This window comes from Anticarsia gemmatalis, chromosome 1, assembly GCF_050436995.1.
Source record: "Anticarsia gemmatalis isolate Benzon Research Colony breed Stoneville strain chromosome 1, ilAntGemm2 primary, whole genome shotgun sequence".
Lineage (NCBI taxonomy): Eukaryota > Metazoa > Arthropoda > Insecta > Lepidoptera > Erebidae > Anticarsia > Anticarsia gemmatalis.
In genome coordinates this window covers 12,791,317-12,814,371 of record NC_134745.1, presented here as the reverse complement: position 1 = coordinate 12,814,371, position 23,055 = coordinate 12,791,317, and the positions used below count along the sequence as shown (strand labels likewise).

The following is a 23,055-nucleotide window of genomic DNA, read 5'->3' as shown; positions in this document are numbered from 1 at the left end:
TAATATTACTGTAAGGTTAACAAAGAAAACAAACATGAGAACATGATATGATTTTATTATTGTTTCGTTAATACAATTTAGGTAGTAATATTGATTAGCAAATTATTTGGCACTTAATACTGCCAATTGTATGAAAAAATAGAACTGTTAGACTACAAATTCAAGTTTTTTTTCAACATAGTGTTTTGAAGAAAACATCTAAATTTTTATACATTTTTCAAATTATTACAATATCCAAACATGTCAAAATATTTTTTTTAAATAAAAAATGTTGCCTAAATAAGATTAAAATAGGAGTAAAACCAAATTAACTTTGAAAAGTAAACTATGGCAAAGTGATTTTTATTATTCTTATTACTATGGCAATATTATGAAGTGAAGACTGTATAACAAGATTAACAAGTTTCTACTTTTACTTTACTTGATATGAAAATTGTTATAATTCAAGCAGTTTTTTTATTATTGTTAGGGATGTAAATATTCAACTTATGTTAACAAAATCTAAAAATATGGATAAAACTACTGGCAGGTGGAAATAACAACATGTGCTTGTCTATCATAGATCAATACATTGTCTTTTATTTTTATCCTTAGAAAACAGTAGGTACCTACTTCATTAACGATTAGTTAATAATTTTATTAGGAGCCACGATATTGTTATTTTCACCAACCAATACATAAAAACTGGCCGATTATAAAGTCAAATCGAATTAATAAATAAAATAAAAGTGTACACAAGTATAAATAAAATTATTATTTACATAAATATACAAGGGTGCTTAGCTGCACACATTGATATAATGGCCAATACATTGTACTTTGTTAGTATATTATAGTCCGAGCACTTAGTAGAGAGCCTTGGCATGCGCGATTTATCTCGATTATAATTAAAAGTTCTGTGTATCAAACAGGCCAGCCTGCATGTCACCGATGTGCTAAATTGTGAAGTAGTAGTGTTTTGTGTACCTCCATCCGCTGCAAAGATTGTACAAACGCCTCTCTACTAAGTTATTGGACTAAATTCTATCCTCTAAATAATGAACACTATAGAAATTAAAATAAAGCCGGCATTAGATCATTGTCTAAAGTACTCAAACTACCAAGATTTCTTGATATTTTTGCGTAAACTTAAGAGTTAAGTTATCCCTTTTTCGAAGCCGCTACTGTCGACTTACTTTGTGTATTACAATACAACTTATAATTTTACTACACCCAGAATGGTTAAATGCCGAAAAGAAACATTTAAAAAGGTATTTTAGTCACTGGAATGTTAATCTAGACTAAATTAATTATGACAAACTTATATTAGTAATTTTACAATGTGTAAATAAATTAGTTTTCTACAATCTTATACTAGAATCAAGATAACAAAATCGAGACATAATTAACCCGAGAGAAATCACTGGAACACACATCAAAACATTTACAAGTTGACAGAATATTATATACATATTTTCCTAATGCTTACTACTTTCTCCCTGCGTTGACGTCGTTGTGGTACGTCGGGTGCCACCTAGGTATATAATAATATTATATATTTGTATTATAGAAGGTCCTATTTACCTAGCTGGTGATATTTTGGGAGACAACACTGCCTATGAATAAGATCAGGATTCCGGAAAAAATATTGTTTTGACAACTTTCTTTCTCTTTTAAAATATCACCAGATTTTATGAGAAGACCCTGTATACACGATGTTGCATGTGACACAGACGTGCGCGACACATTTTTCTATGTAAATTATAATATGCAACACTGCGTGAGACCGTAATTGTACGCTATCGATTCAGCGCAGGAGGAAGGTAAGCTTCTTTGAATTAAAAGGAACAAGAAAATCACATGCCTTACGCAAATGTAAAAATTGTTCTATGCCAAATAATTCACGTTTAGCAAAAATATTCATATTTTATAACATTTTTGAAACCATAGGTTTTTTTGAATAAGGCTTACGAAGGTTACAAACCTTTTAGATATATATTTATATTGATATAATGTAATATTTTTTATAGTAACCCCAAAATGTCATGCGTCTACTAAATGCTTTGCAGATCAAAAAATTACTTTATAGGAATATGTTGTCGGGAATATCTGTGAATACACAACACACATACATATTAGCAAAAAATTGGGAGATAGTATTATAGAGGAAGGTTTATGTGTAAAATGTTAAACGTTTCTTGTAAAATTATATTATTTTTTAAAACCGGGCTTCGCCGGGCGGGCCGCTTGTTAAATATACCTACACAAATATTTCCGACAACTACCTGCTATTGTATAGATTATTATGTACTGAAAACTTTCGATTATTACACAAAATGATTATGTACCCTACATCCTACACTGATTACATAAACATTAATCCCTGATTAACATTATTCTTCCTGTATACCTTTTCACTTAATATTTTACGTCCCAAATGTATTTCTTGATCTTAAATGCTTTTAACATCGACTGAAAATATCTGACGGATAAATAGAAAGGAAGACATGAAAATTCCTCGATACAATAACTGGACATGTTTGCAGGGACCGTTACACACATACAAATTAGCTTTATGCACAGAAACCTATGAATTAAAACATTTTGAGGTATTATAGGGGACGATACATACGTTTTAACTGTGTATAAAGAAACATAGATTTTAGAAATATCTCGAGAGAAATCCATTATTGGTCTTTTGCTGCTATTCTATTGCTCAACTCAGAAAGAGAGATTTGTACTTAAAATCTCACTGGCCAAGAACGGGATAGGGACTTAGTCCGTGCCGATGTTGATACGTATCTACAAATATACGACATATACGACAAACCAAATAAAACTTACCTAGCAGATATTTTTAGTCGATTATAAACCACTCTATTGCATCTGTATATCAGTCTTGTAACACCAGGGCATGTCTTCACCGAACTTGTGTTTGTGCGCGTTGTTCTTGGCGTCGTACAACAACGCGTTGTCGACGTAGGCGTCGCAGATGTTGCACCACACAGACAGGTCTACGAGTGACAACACTAGCGCATGCCCCGTGCTCGCGTGGTGCGCTTGCATGTGCCCGTTGATGCTGCGGGCGCATGCCGTCTGGAATTAAGTGTTGTTTACTCATGTGAAATTGAATTTAGGCAAAAATTATTGAATATAAATCATTTTTGGGTAAGTCTCCTACCAAAATTAGAGAAGGTGTAAGGCATTCAGACGTTCATTTTAGCCGAATGTGGGTTGGAGCTAAAAACGTAGAACATAGTAAAATTTGGTAATTCAAACATTATGGAGTCTTTTATTCAATGAAAACCTGTTATTATGCTGCATTTACCGCTTGCTCTGTATTCAGCATATTTCATGCAGCACGTCATATATCGTAGCATACTTCGGTGCATGCCTTTCAATGTAATGTAATGGGCCTTTCAAAATGTTAGCATTTTATAATTCACACACACAATATAGGTATGTAAAATATGTTCAGTATTGTTCAGGTACTCACCACATAACAATGTAAGCACACCCAATTCTCCTCAGTATGATCACAATCTATACATTTGACTCCCTGTTCAAACTTCACATCGCTCGGTATCGCGTACAACGACTCTAAATGCGGACACCACTGCAAGGGAATCACCGCGAACATCTCACCATCGACTATTGCCTGCATATTCTTCGCTAAATAATCGACTAAAGTTGTCTTTTCACCACTCGAACTACCTTGTTCATCTTTCCCATCACTACTTTTATTTTCTTTGGGTTTTGAAGTGTCCGGTTTTTCGTCTTCATCATCAGTGCCACAATGAATGCCATCAGAACATTTTTTGTCTAAACTCAAATTCGCCAAACTCGCTTCAAGGGACGTGTCCGAAGGACTCGTACTTTTGGAATCGATTGATTTAGTCGATAAATCCAAAGTATCCATTAGTGTTACCATCTTGTCAAACGGTGTTAAACCTCTTGACGGCGCCGGTGGTTTTAGAACGTTCTCTGAAGGTAATGCTAGTTGAAATTTGAGTGATTTCCAGTACTTTTGGTGGGTTTTGATGACGTCATGGATGCTGTCAATGGCTGACCAATGGCAGACGGTTTTAGGGTCGTAGTGATGGTTGATGGGGTCACCGAGCAGGGCTTTAGTGCACATGGTCATGGCGTATGATATGCTAGTGATGTTGTAGCCGCCTTCGAGACAGAGTATGACTCGGCCACCGGCTAAGCCTCGGAGAAGATGTGTCATTCTACCGTAGCACTCGGGGGTTACTTTGCAACCTGTAATTAGATATTGGAAGGTTAATAAATACTTGTTTTAACCATTATTAACCATCATCTAAACATAATATAAATTTGCTTGACCTGACTGACTGATACTTGAAATTTCGAAGGTTTTTTTTTTAATTCAACCCTAAGGGGTTTAAATAGGGGATGAAAGTTTATATGGCAGTTCGTTGATTGTTGGAGCTAGAAATTCAAATTTGGGATTTTAAAATAAATGACCAGGTATTTTAGTATTTTTGGAAAATCCTCCCCTAGTGGTTGAAAGGCCACTTTTATATTTCCTAGGCTTAAGGCGAGCGAAGCTTCGCGGGTTCACGAGTAGCAGCAAAAAGTAGAGTATAAAAAAAGAAAATTTTGGTCAATGCGTTTGACCTTAAATTACCTTGAAAGCTCAAAATACTAGACAATATAGGACAAAATAGTAGTAATGTGTTACCTCCAAGCGGGTCCCCGACGCAGGCATCGAACCCGGCGGACACGATGACTAGCTGTGGTTTGTACTCGTATGCAACTGGTAGTATCACTTGAGTAAACGCCGCCATGTACTCCGCGTCTCCCATACCACGCTGAAACACAATATGGTGTCGTAAACCATATATTACATAACTTTTTCTGCTTTTTTTTATTTATGACTATACCAATAAAGGAAAACATCGTGATAAAACCTTGCATGCCTTAAATTTGTTGGACGCAGAAATATGAAATTATGCACACTTAATATTTTTTAATAATAATGCTTATAAAGTACATTCAATCAATTAATAAAACATTACACACACTACCATGCATTTGACATTTGTGTTTATACATAGAGCACTGACACCGTTTTATATGTTTGCTAAGGTCTTACTGAATGTCATAAATGTTTATATTAAATGACTTAAGCATAATTTAAATTCATTATAGTTGAATTTTGACTGCTGGGCGACCACTAGTTCATTTAATGAGGGCATGAAAAGTCCCCACCCCGCATTATAAAAATTAAAATGAATAAAACATTATTGTTACCTTATTCCACGGTATGTTGAGGTTGAACCCCTCTCCCTTGCCGATGCCGACCGCGTCGTAGTCTGCGTCCTTCGAGTTCGGGAAGAACGAACCGTTGTCGTAACGGTGGATCGACATGTACATAATCTGAAAAATTAATATTGCAGACAACTCTATGCAGTTTATATTAAAAAAAAAGGGATTTGTAAAATAGAGGGTAATGCTTATTCTGAGATGATTATGATCAAACCGTCAATAACGTTTTCTTGACAGTTTTAGGGTCCCACGATCCCAAGGAAAATATGCTTAAAAATTGTTTAGTACATTTCTTGACGGTATGCAAAGTCTTTCACCCGCATTCGGTCAGCGTGGTGGGCTTAAGGTTTCTGTTATTTGTATTATATTCTTGCCTAGCAGTGGGTTGGTAATAGATTAACATACTAACACAAATATATATCAACATTCGTTTTACATGCAAATACAGGACGATACATTCAGCGAACGATTTAATAAACGTAAAAAACGTATTTAGACTACAAGCTACACATTTTAAAATAGGATAACTGACCTTATCATCATCGTAGGTGATCCTCTGCGTGCCGTTCCCGTGGTGCACGTCCCAGTCCAGCAGCAGCACGCGCTGCAGGCCGCGGACCGTGGCGGCGCGGGCGGCGGCGGCGGCGTTGTTGAGCAGGCAGAAGCCGCTGGGCGCGCGCGCGTCCGCGTGGTGCCCGGGCGGACGCACCACGCATACGCCCGACCGCACCGCGCCGGTTAGAACCGCGTCTACCATCTGCAATATACCCTTGCTTTTAAAACTTGTACAAAAAACCACGTAAAAAAAAGAGTAGACAGGAGTTTCTTGCCAACTGGCGGTAAATTCACTCTCTGTATCATTGACTATCATAAGTGTCAGCATTTGACCTAAATTAATAAATGATTTGATTTTTTTTTATTTTACGCACGTAAAAACACGTACATACGAACACAAACATCAAATCCGAACATTTGGGTCGTACGTATGGTCAGTAGTATATTCGAACACGAATGCACGGATTTTGGTGGTTATGTTAAATGAGTTGCACGGTGAAGCTTGCTTCGCACATATTTCGGTCGGCACGATCGGCGATCGATTCAGCGATTTATCGAACGACGAAACCGAATCGAAGCGATTACTGCACTCGTTCGGCTCGTGCCGTTTGGGTGGTTTCTTCGCGTCCGATCGTCACGATTTGGTTTAATCGTTCAGGCATGCCGATATCGAACGGCTTTTTTACCCAACATTCATCTACACTTGTTCGGTTTTGCCAACCAGTTAGGCCAAAAACGTAGGCTAGAACTTTAATAAATAAGTTTTACTATAGGTACTATTTAATTTACATTAAAAAATCTTCAAAGCGATGTATTGTTTAGTACCTGTAATACACATCCAACAGCGGTCGATGCACTCTCTAATGAGTCCGGGTGGAAGTATACGGAGTCGTATGCATTCTTCTGACTGTTTAGATCCCGCAATTTTGTGGTTGCTAACTCTTTTAACCTAAAGCATATACATAATTCATAATTTAATACCACATACAAATCAATTGAAAGTGATCATATTAAGAATGTTCCCACTCTTATCTTTGCAGACAACAGTACTTAGTAAACAGTAATAATTGTTATAAATTTGACAAAATCGAAAGTAATATCTCAACATGACGATGGGCAGGCAAGGCGGCGAGTGATAACCGAGTGGTAGTTGGCACCTCCCACTCAAGTGGTCGATGGTTCGAACAACAACACACCAATAACTTGTAGAAGTTAGGTGTATTAAATAAGGGAAAACATCGTCATGGAACCTGGTACTTGGCTACCAAGGTGGACTCAAGGCCTAACCCCTCCCTCATTTGGGAGGAGACCTTTGTCCAACAGTGGGACAGGAAAACCATAGACTACTTATCTTTTCTTAAGCTTTAAAGCAGTAACATAAGACTAGAAGAAAAAACATAAATCATGTATTACTATGTTACCTGTCAAGATGTTCGTGTGTATGTACGGCGAGTATCTCTTCGTCAGTGGCGCGGCGCGCGGCCAGCTCGTGCACGCGCTGCAGCAGCCCGTAGTCGCGGTGACGCTCGTGGATACGTAGGATGCGCTCCGGACACTCCACGTGACCACTACCACAGACAACCTTATGTTAGGGGGCTAAGGCTCATATTACAGTGGATGGAATGTGACTTGTAATACTTTCTACGAATATTCTACGAATTTGGTTATTGCCTTGGTTTACGAAAAGTTTTTAAGCTTGTACTCGTAAAGGGTACTTCTAAGATGCTCAGGCTTTCGTAAATAATGTTCAAATTGTAATTATTACAGACTGATATATTTTATTAGGCACTCATTTGATTCCAACGAACGTGACGTCACTACACTACATTTCTATACTAAAATGTATGTTTGTCAAACATTGCATAAAGAGTGGCTGATTTGAATGTTCTTTATTAGAACGCAAGATAAAGTCAAATTGCTCTTTTACCAAAAAAATCTAAAAAAGTAATAAAAGAAGAAATACTGCAGGGTTCGTTAAATAAAGTTAGTTTGTGTTAAGTTACTTACGGTTCGCATATATTTTTGTGTTTTAACATAGCTTGGTCGTAGATGTAGCCGACTGCATGCTGAGGTATTGTTAGATCCGTCACTGCAACAATGTACATTAAACATTACCTACAAATAACCAGCAGACAACTTTAATATAAGAAATAAGACAAATAAAATTAAGTTTTACATTAAAGTCCTATCAATTGGACGGTCACGGATATATGCCTGATTTCAGTATTTATAAGAAAATGAAATAAGCTTATTATGGCACAATCTAACCCTCTTATTCATAAACACACTATAAACCTATTTTAGTTAAAAAATGACTACAATATGTTTTCTCTTTTTCATTTTGCTAGGGAGTGAAAGAAACAAAACTCTTTATAGGCTTACAAAGAATTTGTTTTCATAACTTCATATATTTTTATGAATAAGAGGGCAAATATATACGACTTAAAGATGACTGACTGTATGACTGACAAAACATAGCCTAAAGCACTGGACGGATCGGGCTGAAATTTGGCATGCAGCTGAATTTGGCATGTCGTAAGCATCCGCTATGAAGGGGTTTGATCAATTCTTTCCCCAAGGGGTTAAGATAGGGGATGCAAGTTGTATCAAAATTCTTTCCTAAGTCACAAACCACGCGGACGAAGTTGCGGGCAAAAGATACTTACATACAAAACTGCACAACGTTAACTCACCCGTTCTCAAATAATTTAACCTCTCATCATTCCTTCTCTTCGTGGCGTCATCTTGCAGTGGGTAGCAGTCCCTGGTGAGGAACCGTTCAGGCCTGGTCTCATCCCCCTCCCACCGCACAGTGACGGTGTGTTTGATCTTGTGCTCGTCGCATACGTTGGGCGCGCCCGTGCACGTGTACGTCGGCTGAAACTTGTAGCAGTTCCAGAATGGCTTCTGAACGTATATGCAGTTTAGGATCGACTCGCGGATTCTGTGAAAAAAAGACGGCAATATGAAGTGGCAGTAAAAGTAAATAATGGTACATTATCTACTAAATGTAACTTGTTTACTATAACGCAACAACAGCGTTATAGCAAATAAATATTCTTATTCTTATTCTTATAAAAAAACAGTTTACAAATTTTATAAATCTTTGCGCTTGCGATTTGGTTCGAATGCAGAAAATGAGTAAATATAAAATTTAGTATACAGGGAAACCAGTGTTTTGCTTTTTATTTACGGACGGGGACGAGGGCAAAGCGTGAGGGCAAAGTCCACTCTAGCATCGCCTGCAAGTGTCGTAGGGCACAACACAATACCTTCATAAATGATACCTCAGTCCTAAGTCAGTATTATACTCATGTGGGACGCGGGAACATATCGACATGTAGCTACATACAGCTAGCTCACTCACTCGTCACTGGGCTCGGAGAGCTGGTCCAGGGCGGGCGGCGCGTGGCCCAGCAGTGTCCGCAGCGTGAGCGCGGCGCCCTCGGCCAGCGACTGCAGCCAGTAGCCGCCCTCCAGCACCACACACACGCGGGAACATATCGACATGTAGCTACATACAGCTAGCTCACTCACTCGTCACTGGGCTCGGAGAGCTGGTCCAGGGCGGGCGGCGCGTGGCCCAGCAGTGTCCGCAGCGTGAGCGCGGCGCCCTCGGCCAGCGACTGCAGCCAGTAGCCGCCCTCCAGCACCACACACACGCGGGAACATATCGACATGTAGCTACATACAGCTAGCTCACTCACTCGTCACTGGGCTCGGAGAGCTGGTCCAGGGCGGGCGGCGCGTGGCCCAGCAGTGTCCGCAGCGTGAGCGCGGCGCCCTCGGCCAGCGACTGCAGCCAGTAGCCGCCCTCCAGCACCACACACACGCGGGAACATATCGACATGTAGCTACATACAGCTAGCTCACTCACTCGTCACTGGGCTCGGAGAGCTGGTCCAGGGCGGGCGGCGCGTGGCCCAGCAGTGTCCGCAGCGTGAGCGCGGCGCCCTCGGCCAGCGACTGCAGCCAGTAGCCGCCCTCCAGCACCACACACACGCGGGAACACACCGCCATCAACATGTGCAGCAGGTGAGCGTAGCATGCCGGAGTCAACTCCATTTCACCCTGAAGACCAGTGAAACGAGTCAAAGATACACCAAGGCCCACGCTAAACGATTCTTTGTTTCTTACAAACGCTAACGAGTTTGAGCTGTACCTAAGTTTCAAAATCCTCAAATAACACAAAGCGTGCGTGTCCATTACAGCGGAGTTGGGAGAGCATGGTACTCGAGATCTCCACTCCACGTCAATGAAACCGTGTACACTCCATTCTGTCAATTGCTGGGCTACGCTTAAAACGGACCCGTAGACATTTACAAGATATCTTTCTATACCCAACCATTGGCTTATACTTAAATGGTGATATGAAAACATTTTCATTCTGTGAATGACAATAATAAAACCAGTAGAAGAGTGACATTGAACATTAAAAGAAGACACTTTAACACCTTTATTTGTCAAAAGCTATGAGTGATATGAAGGTGACATAAAATTTCCAGAGTAGTGACGTCACAATCCCCCAGTCAAAACATTTATCACTAATATCGAACCTTTTCGTCTCCCAAAGCGGAGTCGTAGCCAGCCGACACGATAACGAGTTGTGGGGAGAACTGAAAGAGACAGATATATACTAAACAATAGTGTTAGAGTAGGACGGATGTATGTACCTCGGGACAGCCGATCGCTGCGTCATAGCCGGCCGATATTATGATGAGCTCCGGTTGGTACTGTTGTGGGCAGAAATGATGAATGAAGTTTATTATTAAAGTATATTTTGTAACGGAGCTGATATAATGCCTTTTAGTATTATATTTTGCTATTTTGTTAAAATCTGAATTTTATTTTTGATAATATGGTAAAAATACAAGAGGCATTCATTAGAATAAAAAAAAAATAATTAGATTTTTAGGACTAAACAAAACATCGTGTACTTCAACCACTTTTGATTTTTTTTTTTTTTTTTTTTTTTTTATTAGATTCACTAAACTGAACAAAACACATAATGGCAATATATAAAATTACACGATACATTCAATTGCGTTTGTTCTTCTTGAAGTGAATACAACATGCTAGCTACGTAGAGCTTATAAATAAACTTTTTAAGTGTACATCACAACACTAAACTATAAAACATGTTATAAAAATAGTTATAAATGTAAAAACCAAGTAAACTATATAAAACTATGACAAAATAATTGAGCATTTTTGGATAAATAAATCTTCAATGAATGAACAGTTGCATTAAATATGTCAATATTATTGGTTATACTATTGTATTTAGAACACATACGATACAATGGCGAGTGCTGACTATAATTTGTGCGACAATGGGGTAAGTCAAAAGTTTTTCTATTGTGAATACGACTGCCAGAACGTGGTACTGAGAAATTTAATTTACCGAGCAGAGAGGGATTGTCAAGTTTTCCATTTACTAGGTTGTGTATGTAGATTATGTCAGCGATATCCCGCCTATGCTCTAGTGTCAACATTTTGAAATGTGTGAGTCTTTTCTCGTAGCAAGTAAGACTTCGACAGAGGTTGTTAGAATAAGACAGATGGTACAGAAAGTGTTTTTGGAGTTTTTCGATTCTGGAAATATGTACTGCGTAGGATGGACACCATACTTGGCAACAATACTCTAGAAGCGATCGTACAAAACAGTTAAAAAGTAGGATGGGAATTTCAGGATCTTTGAAAAATTTGGTTTGACGTATAACAAAACCAGCTAACCGTGCGGCTTTGTTCGTGACGTTGTCGATGTGCTCGCGGAAATCTAACTTGGTGTCAACCGTAACACCTAAGTCACGCATGCTTGTAACTTCATTTATTGGGGTATCATTGATATAGTAGGTGGCAGCGATAGCATCACGTTTGCGTGAAAATTTAATATGGTAGCATTTAGATGTATTGATTGTCATGCCATTCAAATAGCACCAGTTGTTGATTCTGTCGATATCATTTTGAAGGGAGGTTATGTCGTTATGGTTAGATATGATTCGGTATAGTTTGAGGTCATCTGCGAACATTTGGTATTTGGATGTTATAGAGGAACATAAATCGTTAACATAAATTAAAAAGAACAAGGGACCAAGGTGTGACCCTTGGGGTACCCCGGATGGAACACATTTAGGAGAAGATTTAAAACCTCTGATTTTTACGATTTGGGATCTATTTTTGATGTAAGATTCGCACCATCTTAGTAGAGACCCACAGATACCTGCTTGGGCAAGCTTTTGAACAAGTAAAGAATGATCAACAACATCGAAAGCCTTTGAGAAATCGGTATAAATAGCATGCACTTCTGTTTTCCTCTCTATAGCGTCATATATATCACTAACATAGTCCATGAGATTTGAAGTTGTTGATCTGTTTGGCAAAAAACCGTGCTGGTTTGGAATAAAGATGGGTTTTAAATGGAACTGAATTTTTATTTGGATAAGTTTCTCAAAGAGCTTCCCCATTGCAGACAATATCGAAATAGGCCTATAATTTGACACATCATTTTGATCTCCTTTCTTGAATACCGGTGTGACGTGGGCGAGTTTCCATTTGGAAGGAAATATACCGTGAGAAAGGGATTTATTGAAGATGAGATATAGTGGATCAATGAGCTGTTCAGCACAATCTTTTAAGAAGATTGGTGGAATGGAATCTGGGCCCGGTCCGATTTTTGTGTCTAAAGTTTTAAGAGATGTCAGAATATCTGATTTAGGTATATGGAAAGAGCTAATTGTTTGGACGTGACTATCTGAATCGACGGTATTTGTTACTGGTATTCGCCCAACATCAGCATAGACTGATTGAAAGTATGCCGAAAATAGATCGCTTATATTTTGTCCACCTTGCGCAGTTTTGTCATTATAGAACATTTCATCGGGGATTTCAGAACTGTTGGATCTTATCGATTTAATGAAAGTCCAGAAGTAATTAGGATCTTTTTTTATTAAGACTTTGGACTCAGCTTTGAACTTATTAAGGCATTCATGCAGCATTTTTTTGCATTGACTTCGCAACAACTTGTATTCCGCCAGATCTCTAGGGTTTGAATATTTCTTGAATTTTTTGTGCAATTTGTTTTTTTCTTTTAGAGCCTCTAACAGAGGTCGGCTAAACCAGAAAGGATATTTATTGTTCCGACCACGAGATATAGGGGTATGTTTTAATATTATTTCATTTAGTACTTTGTAGAAGACTTCAACAGTTTCATCAATATTTAGGTTCGGAGTAAGATTATTGATCCAATCAACCTCATTCAGTTCTTCCTTGATTTTTTCATAATTGGCCTTAGAAAAATTTAGAGATTCTGATCTGTTTAATTTAGGTGGTCTTTGGGAGTATAGTTTTAAAGAAATGTTCAACGCAGGATGGTATACGTCTTGTTCGACAAGAGGCATAGCACAGTTAGATACAGTAACGTATTTACTGGAGTTAGTTAGTATTAAATCAAGTGTGCGTCCCCCTGTATTACATATTGAATTTATATTGTGTAGACCGTTAATGGAAAGAGCGTCAGTTAGTATGCTATCCAAGTTGTTAGGGGAGTCTGCGGGAATTAGAGAATTTGTGCTGTCATCAAATTTCCATAATAAAGTAGGTAGGTTGAAGTCACCAGCTAGTAGATTTATGGAGTTTTGGGGTATTTTATATTGTAATACGTTTGTTATGTGAGACGTAAGGTTATCGAGACGATATTGAGTTACTGGCGGCGGAAAATATAAGGTACATATACATAGAGGTACAATTGAATTACCCAGTTTAAGCTTAATTAGAACCCACAGATCCTCATCCGAAGACTCCCATTGTAGTTTACGAATAGGTTCGAGTCTGTGTTGAACCGCGATGAGAACTCCACCACCGTCACTTTTAACCGACGAGGACGTACCACGGTCGCGTCTAAATATCGTATACCTACCATCTAAAATTTCATGATCATAAATAGAGTCATTAAGCCATGTCTCTGTCAGAAGAATCACATCTATGTCTTGCATGAGCGCATTGTTTCGTATGAGTTCCGTTTTAGTTCTAAGACCCCTAACATTTTGGTAAACTATATTTAAACCTGTGCCTCTGTTCGTCTGACTTAACAATGTACTCATAAAACAAACAATATATTTGAAACAGTAATTTTAGAAAAAAATTAAGAAAATAGAAATAAAAACAAATGTAACTGTAAGTTATTTACAAAGTATTTAGGAAATGAGGATCTTTAACAACTAAGCTTTTACAATTAATATCTTTCTTGATAAAAATTCGGCCGTTTCTTACCCACACAAATTGAAAGCCTTTTTCTTTCGCGACCTGGCGAGCTTTTGCATGCAACTGTTTGTTCGCTGGAGATAAATGTTCATTCACGTACACGGGTTGTTTCCCAGCTACACCAAGGTGTGACGAGTTAAGTTTTTCTCGCGGATGGGTTTTATTAAATGTTTTAACAGCTGCCAATACACTATCGCGTATCAGTGGACTTGATAGCTTCACTAGTATTGATCGAGGACGACTTGACTCCTGGTTTATCTTGGACACGCGGTGGTAATTCAAGATATGATTTCCTTGTAGAGTACACGCAACAGTTTTGGAAAGCTGCTGAACAATAATTTGAAGGTTTTCCGTCTTATGCTCGGGAACGTTCTGGATTTCCAAATTAGATTCTCGTGATATTTGTTCAAACTGGTTCAGTCTAGTATTAACGTCCGCTAGGTTCAGCTTTAAGGTCTTATTTTCAGTTTCCAGATGTTCAATTCTTTTAGTTTTAGTATCCAATTCCTCTCTAAGCTGGTCGTAATTTGCCGACATAAAGTTAATGCTCTCAGTCAAATCGTCTAATTTGCTCCTGGTGTCAGCGCTTTCCGTAGTAAAATCACGCCTGATATCAATTAAAAGTTTAGATAGTGACTCTTCAAGTTTCTTGTTGAAATATTGTTTTAGCTCTTCTATAGTTTGCGCAGACGGGGACTCAATAGATATTCCAGTAGGTTTTTGTTGCGTGGGCGTAATAGCACGCTGACCGCGAGTCTCATAGGATTTACACTCTGGACACTTCCAATTCGCTTTGTGAGCTTTTGATTCCTTAGCGTAATTTTCTGCTGGTATTCCAAGACACTGATAGTGATAAGCTGCGGAGCACTTGGAACATGCTTTTAAATCGGTTGATTTTATTTGTCTGCTACATTTATAACAGAGACTCATAATGGTAGATATCCGTGTATATTAGTAGAAATTTGTGTTAGTTACTTGGCAACACTATGTAAATGTCAACAGCTAAGTGACAGCTGTCACTTGAGTTTGACAATGTCTATTGATGCGTACGTAGGTATGAGTTCTGTTATTTGGCGGTACTTTTGACGTTTGTGTGACTATCACAATTCAACAACAGGTAGAGAGTGAAACTTAACTGAGTTGTTTCCGGAGCTCGTTGATGATGATAGCACTTGCGAACGATATCACTTGTTCTTCAGAGGTTGTACTTTAGTAAACTATTGCACTTGAACTGATATTACGAGGAATTTGCGAAAATAGAAAATTAATATAAGATCGTGATGTACACTGTGGCAGTGTTGCCAGGGGAGATGAAACTTATGATTACTACTTATGATAGATTGACGCTGTCGTCCATTAGAACAAGATAAATAATAATATAATATCATAACATAGGCATTCTGAAATACAAAATGGTGAAACAGTAGGCCAAAAATTACCTAATAATCTTACCTCTAGCGCCATAGGCAGTAACAGTTGGTGCCATATAGCGAGATAGTCTGCGTCCTTCATGCCCGTCTTGTTGAGGGGCACGTTGAAGTTGTACCCGCGGCCCGCGCCCACGCCGACGTAGTTGAAGTTCGACTGACGCAGGTTCGGCCAGAACGAACCGTGCTCGTACCGGTGGATTGAGAAGTATACCACCCTAATAGGGGCAAATTATTTACTGTTTATATCATAGACTTGCGTTTATTTAAAACAACCACTGAATGGGTCCCAGTTGACAGAAAATGACAACGCGGAAGGCCCAGAAAGAGATGGAAAGAGGGAAGGGAGGCCTTTGCCCTGCAGTGGGACAATATGGGCTGTTAATAAATAATAATAATAATAGATTTTAATAACTCGATCAATTAGTGATTAAGCCGAGTGGAATAAGTTGGCACTTCCCAGTCGAGTAAGTCAGTAAGAGGTTGACGGTTCTAACCCGTGGCAACACACCTATTATCACTTGCTCTAACGGTGAAGGAAAAATATCGTGATGAAACTTTACACGCCTAAAATTTGAAATTTCATTATCTGGGGGCACGGAAGTGCCCCCGCAAGTCGAGCAAAAAAAAAGTGGCACGGCCGTAACATCCTTTTCTCGAAGCAATTCGGGCTATTTTTGACACCCCTATAATTTCGTTGTGGATAAAACAAGAAGCCTGGATTTTCAGCAACTAATCAATCATCGTATAAACACGGTATATTTAAAATTTCAGTCAATTTGAACCAGTAGTTTAAGAATGACAACTTGTTAAAATTTTGAATTTTGTCACTCACTGATTCACTGACTCACTGACTCACCGATCATCAAAAGTCTAAGGTACTTCTAGCAGACTTAGAAGCTTAAAATTTAGAATACAAATAGGGTTTAGTGTCTTAATCATGGGAAAATTTTAATATTTTCTAATTTCAGTCCAGTTTTCTAAATACACCAACTGCAACAATAACTTTGTAATCCCATATAAATGTATAAGATTACAAGATTACATGTGCAGTTAATGAATTACTATTACTGTAGAAAATAAAAAAATAGATGTAAATAGGTACCTACTATATGAGGCATAACGGGAGGGGATATAGGGTGGGTAAGGGTGTTTAGCCCATGAAACTAAACAACATTCCCATAGGAAGATATGTTGAATTATGAAAAAAAAAACGTCTTTCCATACAAATTGGACTTATGTTCGCTCTACAAAAAGAAGTGAGATGCCATCAAAAACATTCTGTAAAAACCTCAAGTCTCGCCGTAAAAAGTTGTGAGATCTATTTAATACCAAGTCGATTAATCTATTTAGTCTCTACTTAAAGGACCTTCTGTCTTAAGTTATTACGTATGTTATTATCATGCCAATAAAAAAAAATACCTTTAAAACAAATAGATCGACTTGGTCATCGCAAGAAAACACAAATTCGCCATTAACATTTCAGGAGCATTAACTTCTCGTCGTGCTGTGTAGTGTGATACATACAAATAATCAAATCATGCGATGGCCAGGTCGGTCTATTTGTTTTAAAGGTATTTTTTTTTCAATTGGCATGATAATAACATACGTAATAACTTAAGACAGAAGGTCCTTTAAGTAGAGACTAAATAGATTAATCGACTTGGTATTAAATAGATCTCACAACTTTTTACGGCGAGACTTGAGGTTTTTACAGAATCATATATTAATTGTTATATATTTTTGGTATTTCAAGGGGTTTACCTTGGGTCGTGGTAAAACATCTGTTGCGTTGCTTGTCCGTGATGAACATCCCAATCCACAATCAATATTCTGTGAACCAACATAAAATATACAGTTATTTAATACCGCCAATCATATCTTTACTTAGTCGTCTTCATATTACTTACTGAAAAATACAGTTCTTTTTACTGGTATTTGCGTTTAGTAGAGGGACATAGGTACAAAGGTCATGTTTTTAATGAAAGTCTAGGATAAGTAGCGCAATGATAATCATTGAAATTAAACATATTTACATAAATATTGTTATTATGACAAAGCAAAGATGTCACAGTTGACTTTACCATAAATCCCCGACATAATAATACAACAATAACAAAAAGCAGCACCTAAAATAGAAAATAAACGATGTTTAATTTACCTATTGAGGCCTCTCTTATCGATAGCATGTTTGGCCGCCAGCGCGACATTGTTATAGAAGCAGTAGCCGCAGGGCTCGGCCCTCATGGCGTGGTGGCCGGGCGGGCGGACCAGCGCCGCGCCGTTCTGCACCTCGCCCGACACCACGCGGTCCACCAGCTCGATGGTAGAGCCTGCTGCTAGCAGCGCCAGCTCGTGGGTACTCTGACAATAAAATAGTATTTTCTTGTACTTAAAAAAATACAACTCCTGCACTAATAATGGCTCTTGTGTCGCGGGGACTTTTAAAAACAAACAAACAACGACCACAACGTACAACCAGACCTGAAACAACTACTTGTGGATCGCACAAATAATTGTCCCGTGTGGGAATCGAACCCACGATCTCCCGACGTAATGGTAGCGGCGTCGCAACCTTAACCACTGCACCACGAAGGCCGCAATTGGTATTTAGGTTGTGCATGAAGCAAAGCAAGTTTATAAGGATCGTACCAAGTGGTGTTCTCTGGTCTCTGCCTACCCGTATTAGAAGATTGACGTGATTTTATGAAATTATGAAGTAAAGGAGAGGTATAACGCCAGTGTGTGAATGTAATTTTATCCCTCTTTTATATCAAATGGCTGTAACAATTAAAATAAAATATGCAGGGTGATTGATTTAATACCGGTGACTTGCAAAGGCTACTAAGAACTATATAAAAGCATGTGAGCGGCCATAAGCTAGTCAATTATACGTTTCCTTTGTTTTCGTATACCTGGCAACAGGAAAAAGTGTTACGTTTTAATCTGAATAAAACGATTTAGATTTATTTATGATATCAATAGGTATAATTATCAGGAATGGGAAACTTTCTCAAGATAATTGTATGTTTATTATAATATTGCTATTGTTACAGTCAATTAATAAAGCCATAAAAAACTAGCGCACTAGGTATGTAAACCATATAAAAAAGAAAGGAGAACACGGCATTCAGCTTTACTGCGAAGAATCTCCAGTGAAAAGGCTAATAAACTACCCATTTGAATCTCAAATGGCATATAAACTTATAACAATGTGTGTCACAGTGCGTCATAGTCATAAACATTCTACATCAACCCACAGAGGCTTTCAGTCATGAGGTCACTCTTATCGTTTTTATGACAATTAAACAAACATATCCTTTTTTGATGGACCTTTCTTTATTCTAGTACCACATCCACTAGCTCTCAATAGAAGTTCAGAAATTCTGAGAAATTCTTAACAGAAACTCACAAAAGACTTTTTAGCCCGACCCGGGATTCGCACCCGAGAACTCATGCGTGGCAGTCGCAAACACTACCGACCTTGTTCAGAGCCTAATTCGACTAGACTTATTCAGAAACAGTGTCACTGGTCTATAATGCTGTTACATTCTAACTTTATGAAAAAAAGCCTTTAAAATCCATACTAATATTATAAATGCGAAAGTAACTCTGTCTGTCTGTCTGTTACTCAATCACGCCTAAACTACTGAACCAATTTGCATGAAATTTGGTATGGAGATATTTTGATACCCGAGAAAGGACATAGGCTACTTTTTGCCCCGGGAAAATGACGCATTCCCATGGGAAAATTCAGGTGGCGGACGACGTCGCGGGTAATAGCTAGTATCCTATAAAAAAACAATCTAGAATGTTCTACCATAACAAAGTATTAACTTACCGGATGTATATAAACAGCGTCATACTTGGAGGAGAGTTCTTCAAGGTAGTCTATGTCGTTGTTCTGATGCGTTTGCTCCATCATGTCGTAGACGGAGGGCGAGTGTAATGTACACAGTTCCTCTTTGGTCGCCGCGCGGGGGGCGAACTGCACGCATTGCTCGATTAAATTTAGTTCATGGCACCTGTAAAAGAAAATAAAATTAGTAACTTCACCATGCTTGGAATCTCTCTCCTACAACGTAGAACTAGTCGTAGATCGAATTCGATGATTTAATATGTAATAGGATACGGGAATTAAGGTAAAAGGCGTGTTATATATTAAACATTCAACGCGAGATTTTAAAAGTTTGATGTTTAGTACATTTATTTATTGACATTAAATTTGACTAAGAAGTAGTCTAATACGCGGGTTCTAGGGTAGCAAAATCGGTAATGCAAATGAGATTAGGTTCCAAAGTTATATTCTTAACGACGTAAAAAGAAGTACGAGAAAAGCTTTTCAATCACCGCTTTTTTAATATGGGCTTGAGGTTTTAAGTAAAGTAAGTAAATGTACAAACCTTTCAATAACACTAGTTAGTCGTTCCGGACACTCAGGATACTTGTCATCCCACAAACATCGATGTTCCGCCATGCGAGGCTCCGTCACCACCCCTGTGGGACCCTTCACTTTCGTCTTAGAATCCATAGCCTAGAAGAGAAAAACAAAATGCACTCATCAATTACCCTCCTTTGCGTCTCACAGTCGGGTAAAAAAGGGCCTGTATGTTCATAATGTGATATACCTGCCCTATTAGTACCCGCGACACAAAAGCAATACTTAGTGCGGGAGTTGTATTATAAAGGAAAAAAAAGTGTAGTAAATGTTTTAAAACAGGCTTAGATGTTCTTTTTACACTGTAGAGTAAATCTTAATACAAATACACTAAGCAAATATAATTATTTTATGACAGTGATTAGCAGTGTGGCATCCATAAAGTTATTAACATACTTAATAGTTTTACCAGTTTATTATGTGTATAGATATGAACATTATCAACACTATTATTAGGTAAATAATGTAAAACTTGGTTACACAAGTACAAACAAAGTAGTTGTGTACTTTACATAAAACTTGCTTCAAGGTAAAATTATTAAAATTAAGAAATAATTAATAATTACATTTTTAAATTAATACACATTACACATATGTATCTAATAATTCATTATTTTATTTCGGAAATAACTTTAGATAATTAACAATACATATTAATACAAACTAATTAATAAGTACATAACATAGAATAAAACAAAAGTTGCTTTCTACTGACTGTCCCTATACAGACCTAGATCTTTAAAACTATGCAATGTATTTTGATGTGGTTTATTTAACAGTTAGAGTGATTTAAGGGGAAGTGGTAAGTGTATAATTTGTTAAGGTATAATCTTCTCCAGAAGAGGCTTATTCGCCGCGATTCGTATTTTGGGCAGACACTTTCTTCTCAAGGAGCGTGAGCTTAGCGTTTATTTTAAACTCGCGCGAAGCTTGTGGACACTATGTATGGGCGCCTAGTATCTTGGGAACACGCTAACGAACTCACACGTATTGATTCGCGGCAAATTCGCCCCTTCTGGACATCTGTCTAATCCAGTAAAAGGCTGCCTGTCCACTGGAGCGGAGCGAGGCTGCAGTGTGGAGAAATGAAGAAATATTAACCAATCGGATTGAACCACCCAAGAGCAGAGGAGATTTTGTGCACTCCTATTGGTTAGTTTTTATCCATTTCTAGCAAAGCAGCCTTGCTCTGCGTCTATGGACGATAATTGGGGTGTACCACTAGTAATAAATAAACTTACAGTTTGATAATGGTCCCTCAGTTCCATGTCAATGTTATTATGTTTCTTCTTCTGCTGAGCCTTCTGTTTAGCAGCTACTACTGACGCTGATGGCTGAGAACAAATACATACATTTACTTTTAATTACTTCATGCAAATGAAAACTAATTACTTTACAGTTACAAAGAAATTGTTGTAATTAGCTGTAATTAGCTGAAATGAGTTTTGTAAATGGTTTTCTTATGTTACATTATTAAGATAACATAACTATAACATTTCCTTGCCTTAATAAATAAAATAATATTTTATACTAAATGTTTTTAAACATACCAGGTAAACTGTTTCCAGCAATGTTTTGGCCAAAATAAGTTCAATATAAAACTCAAAACAATTAAATACATAAGAAAAAAACTTACATACTAACCCATGAAAGAAAGGCACACAACTGACAAATATGAGTGATGTGTACAATTTATTTGCACACCACTTCACATTATCCCGCAAAGATAAAAACCTTAACATGACCAACTTCAAGTCTTTAGATAATTTATCAGAGAATATCTTCTTATCTCTAGCAATATTGTTGAATGAAACTGTAGTAGTGCTGCAGCTGTATGTGCAGAAAGTAAGTGCAAGGTATGAAGTTTGATGAGAAAACTTTTTGTTTTTATTTAGGTGATGACATCATATTTACATTAATAAGGCTTGAAATGGTCTTATATGACTATTAAAAACAATAGTGGGAACTCTTAATTAATCTTAATTTTAATTTAGTAGTTGTTTATTTACTGTGCATACATAATTAGAATCTGTTTGAACAACTGCTGTACAAATATTTCTTAGTAGTCTTAAGTCTCTATTAGTGATTCAGATCAGGTCACGGCCCTGCGTGTGGGCGGCCGTCGTAGCGCTACATTAATAATTGATTACCTTAGCACCCGCCGACATCGCGCGGGTCTGTATCTTGGCCTTGCGGACACTATTCCTCGTCATTACACTCGGTGCCGGTGGAGTCACTTTCTTACTGTCGCCCGCCGAACGGCGCGGCTGCTGAGGCGGTGGGGTAGACTAAAAACATGATAAAAAACCTTTTTCAACCAACCACACGTAAAATAGCGCGCCAAGTCCAAAATTTCAGTACAAAACAAATGTAACCTCACCATTTTAACAGAGAAACGAATCACATATGTGTCAGGTCACAAAAAATTTCACATTCACAGATACTTTCTGCTAACTACGTGGTCATTGTTTAATGTTGCGGATAATAAACAGTACAAACAATACACATTGCAGTCGCGGTTGCCCTAAAATCGCGGTGCCAATGACTTTTGAATATGCATATGATTTTGACAGTTTAAGCAGATACATGTCGGATACACATAATATTTTCTTAATCGCCTAAACTCACTTATAGCAGTTCAATGCACTTTTAAAATCTAGTCCTACATGAATATCAAATGCTAGAACAGTGATGAATGCAACTTAAGATGAGTAATTTAATGGAGAATACAAAATAAGCTTTTTTTTATATATGGTAGGTATTTGATTTTATAGTCAGATAAAATTCATGACGTAAATCCGAACTGAGACTACAGATAACATTTGACATAAAAATAAGAGAAGACATGAAATTCGAAAGGAATGTGTGAGAAATGATAATTTTTAGTGAATACTTGTTATTTTAGAAGTGATTTTATTGATTTTTCAAAGAAATCTTGAGTGGTTTAAGGGGTGAATAGGAGTCCAGAAGTAATTCGTACGATTGGTAAGTAGAAAATCTTATAACAACCTAAGTTTTGTTCTGAACGAGAAACGAATACGAACGTAATAAATAAAGTATTGCACTCGTCAGGGCCTTCGTCTCAAAGAAATACTGTATCAA

The 23,055-nt window shown here is 37.8% G+C and overlaps 1 protein-coding gene across 1 annotated transcript; it reads right to left on the bottom strand.

Annotated features, from left to right (window-relative positions):
• Positions 1-1,510: 1,510 nt before the first annotated feature.
• Positions 1,511-22,505, bottom strand: HDAC6 (histone deacetylase 6). Its single transcript, XM_076120628.1, has 20 exons — positions 22,334-22,505; positions 22,104-22,241; positions 21,195-21,287; positions 19,919-20,049; positions 19,357-19,540; positions 17,677-17,879; positions 17,280-17,348; positions 15,541-15,733; positions 10,500-10,559; positions 10,383-10,442; positions 9,704-9,897; positions 8,520-8,770; positions 7,834-7,915; positions 7,248-7,394; positions 6,652-6,775; positions 5,804-6,028; positions 5,257-5,382; positions 4,685-4,814; positions 3,476-4,242; positions 1,511-3,075 (listed from the first exon to the last, which is right to left on the bottom strand). The coding sequence occupies exons 1-20, from the start codon at positions 22,334-22,336 to the stop codon at positions 2,857-2,859; spliced, it is 3,399 nt and encodes a 1,132-aa protein (XP_075976743.1). The 5' UTR covers positions 22,337-22,505; the 3' UTR covers positions 1,511-2,856.
• Positions 22,506-23,055: the final 550 nt, after the last annotated feature.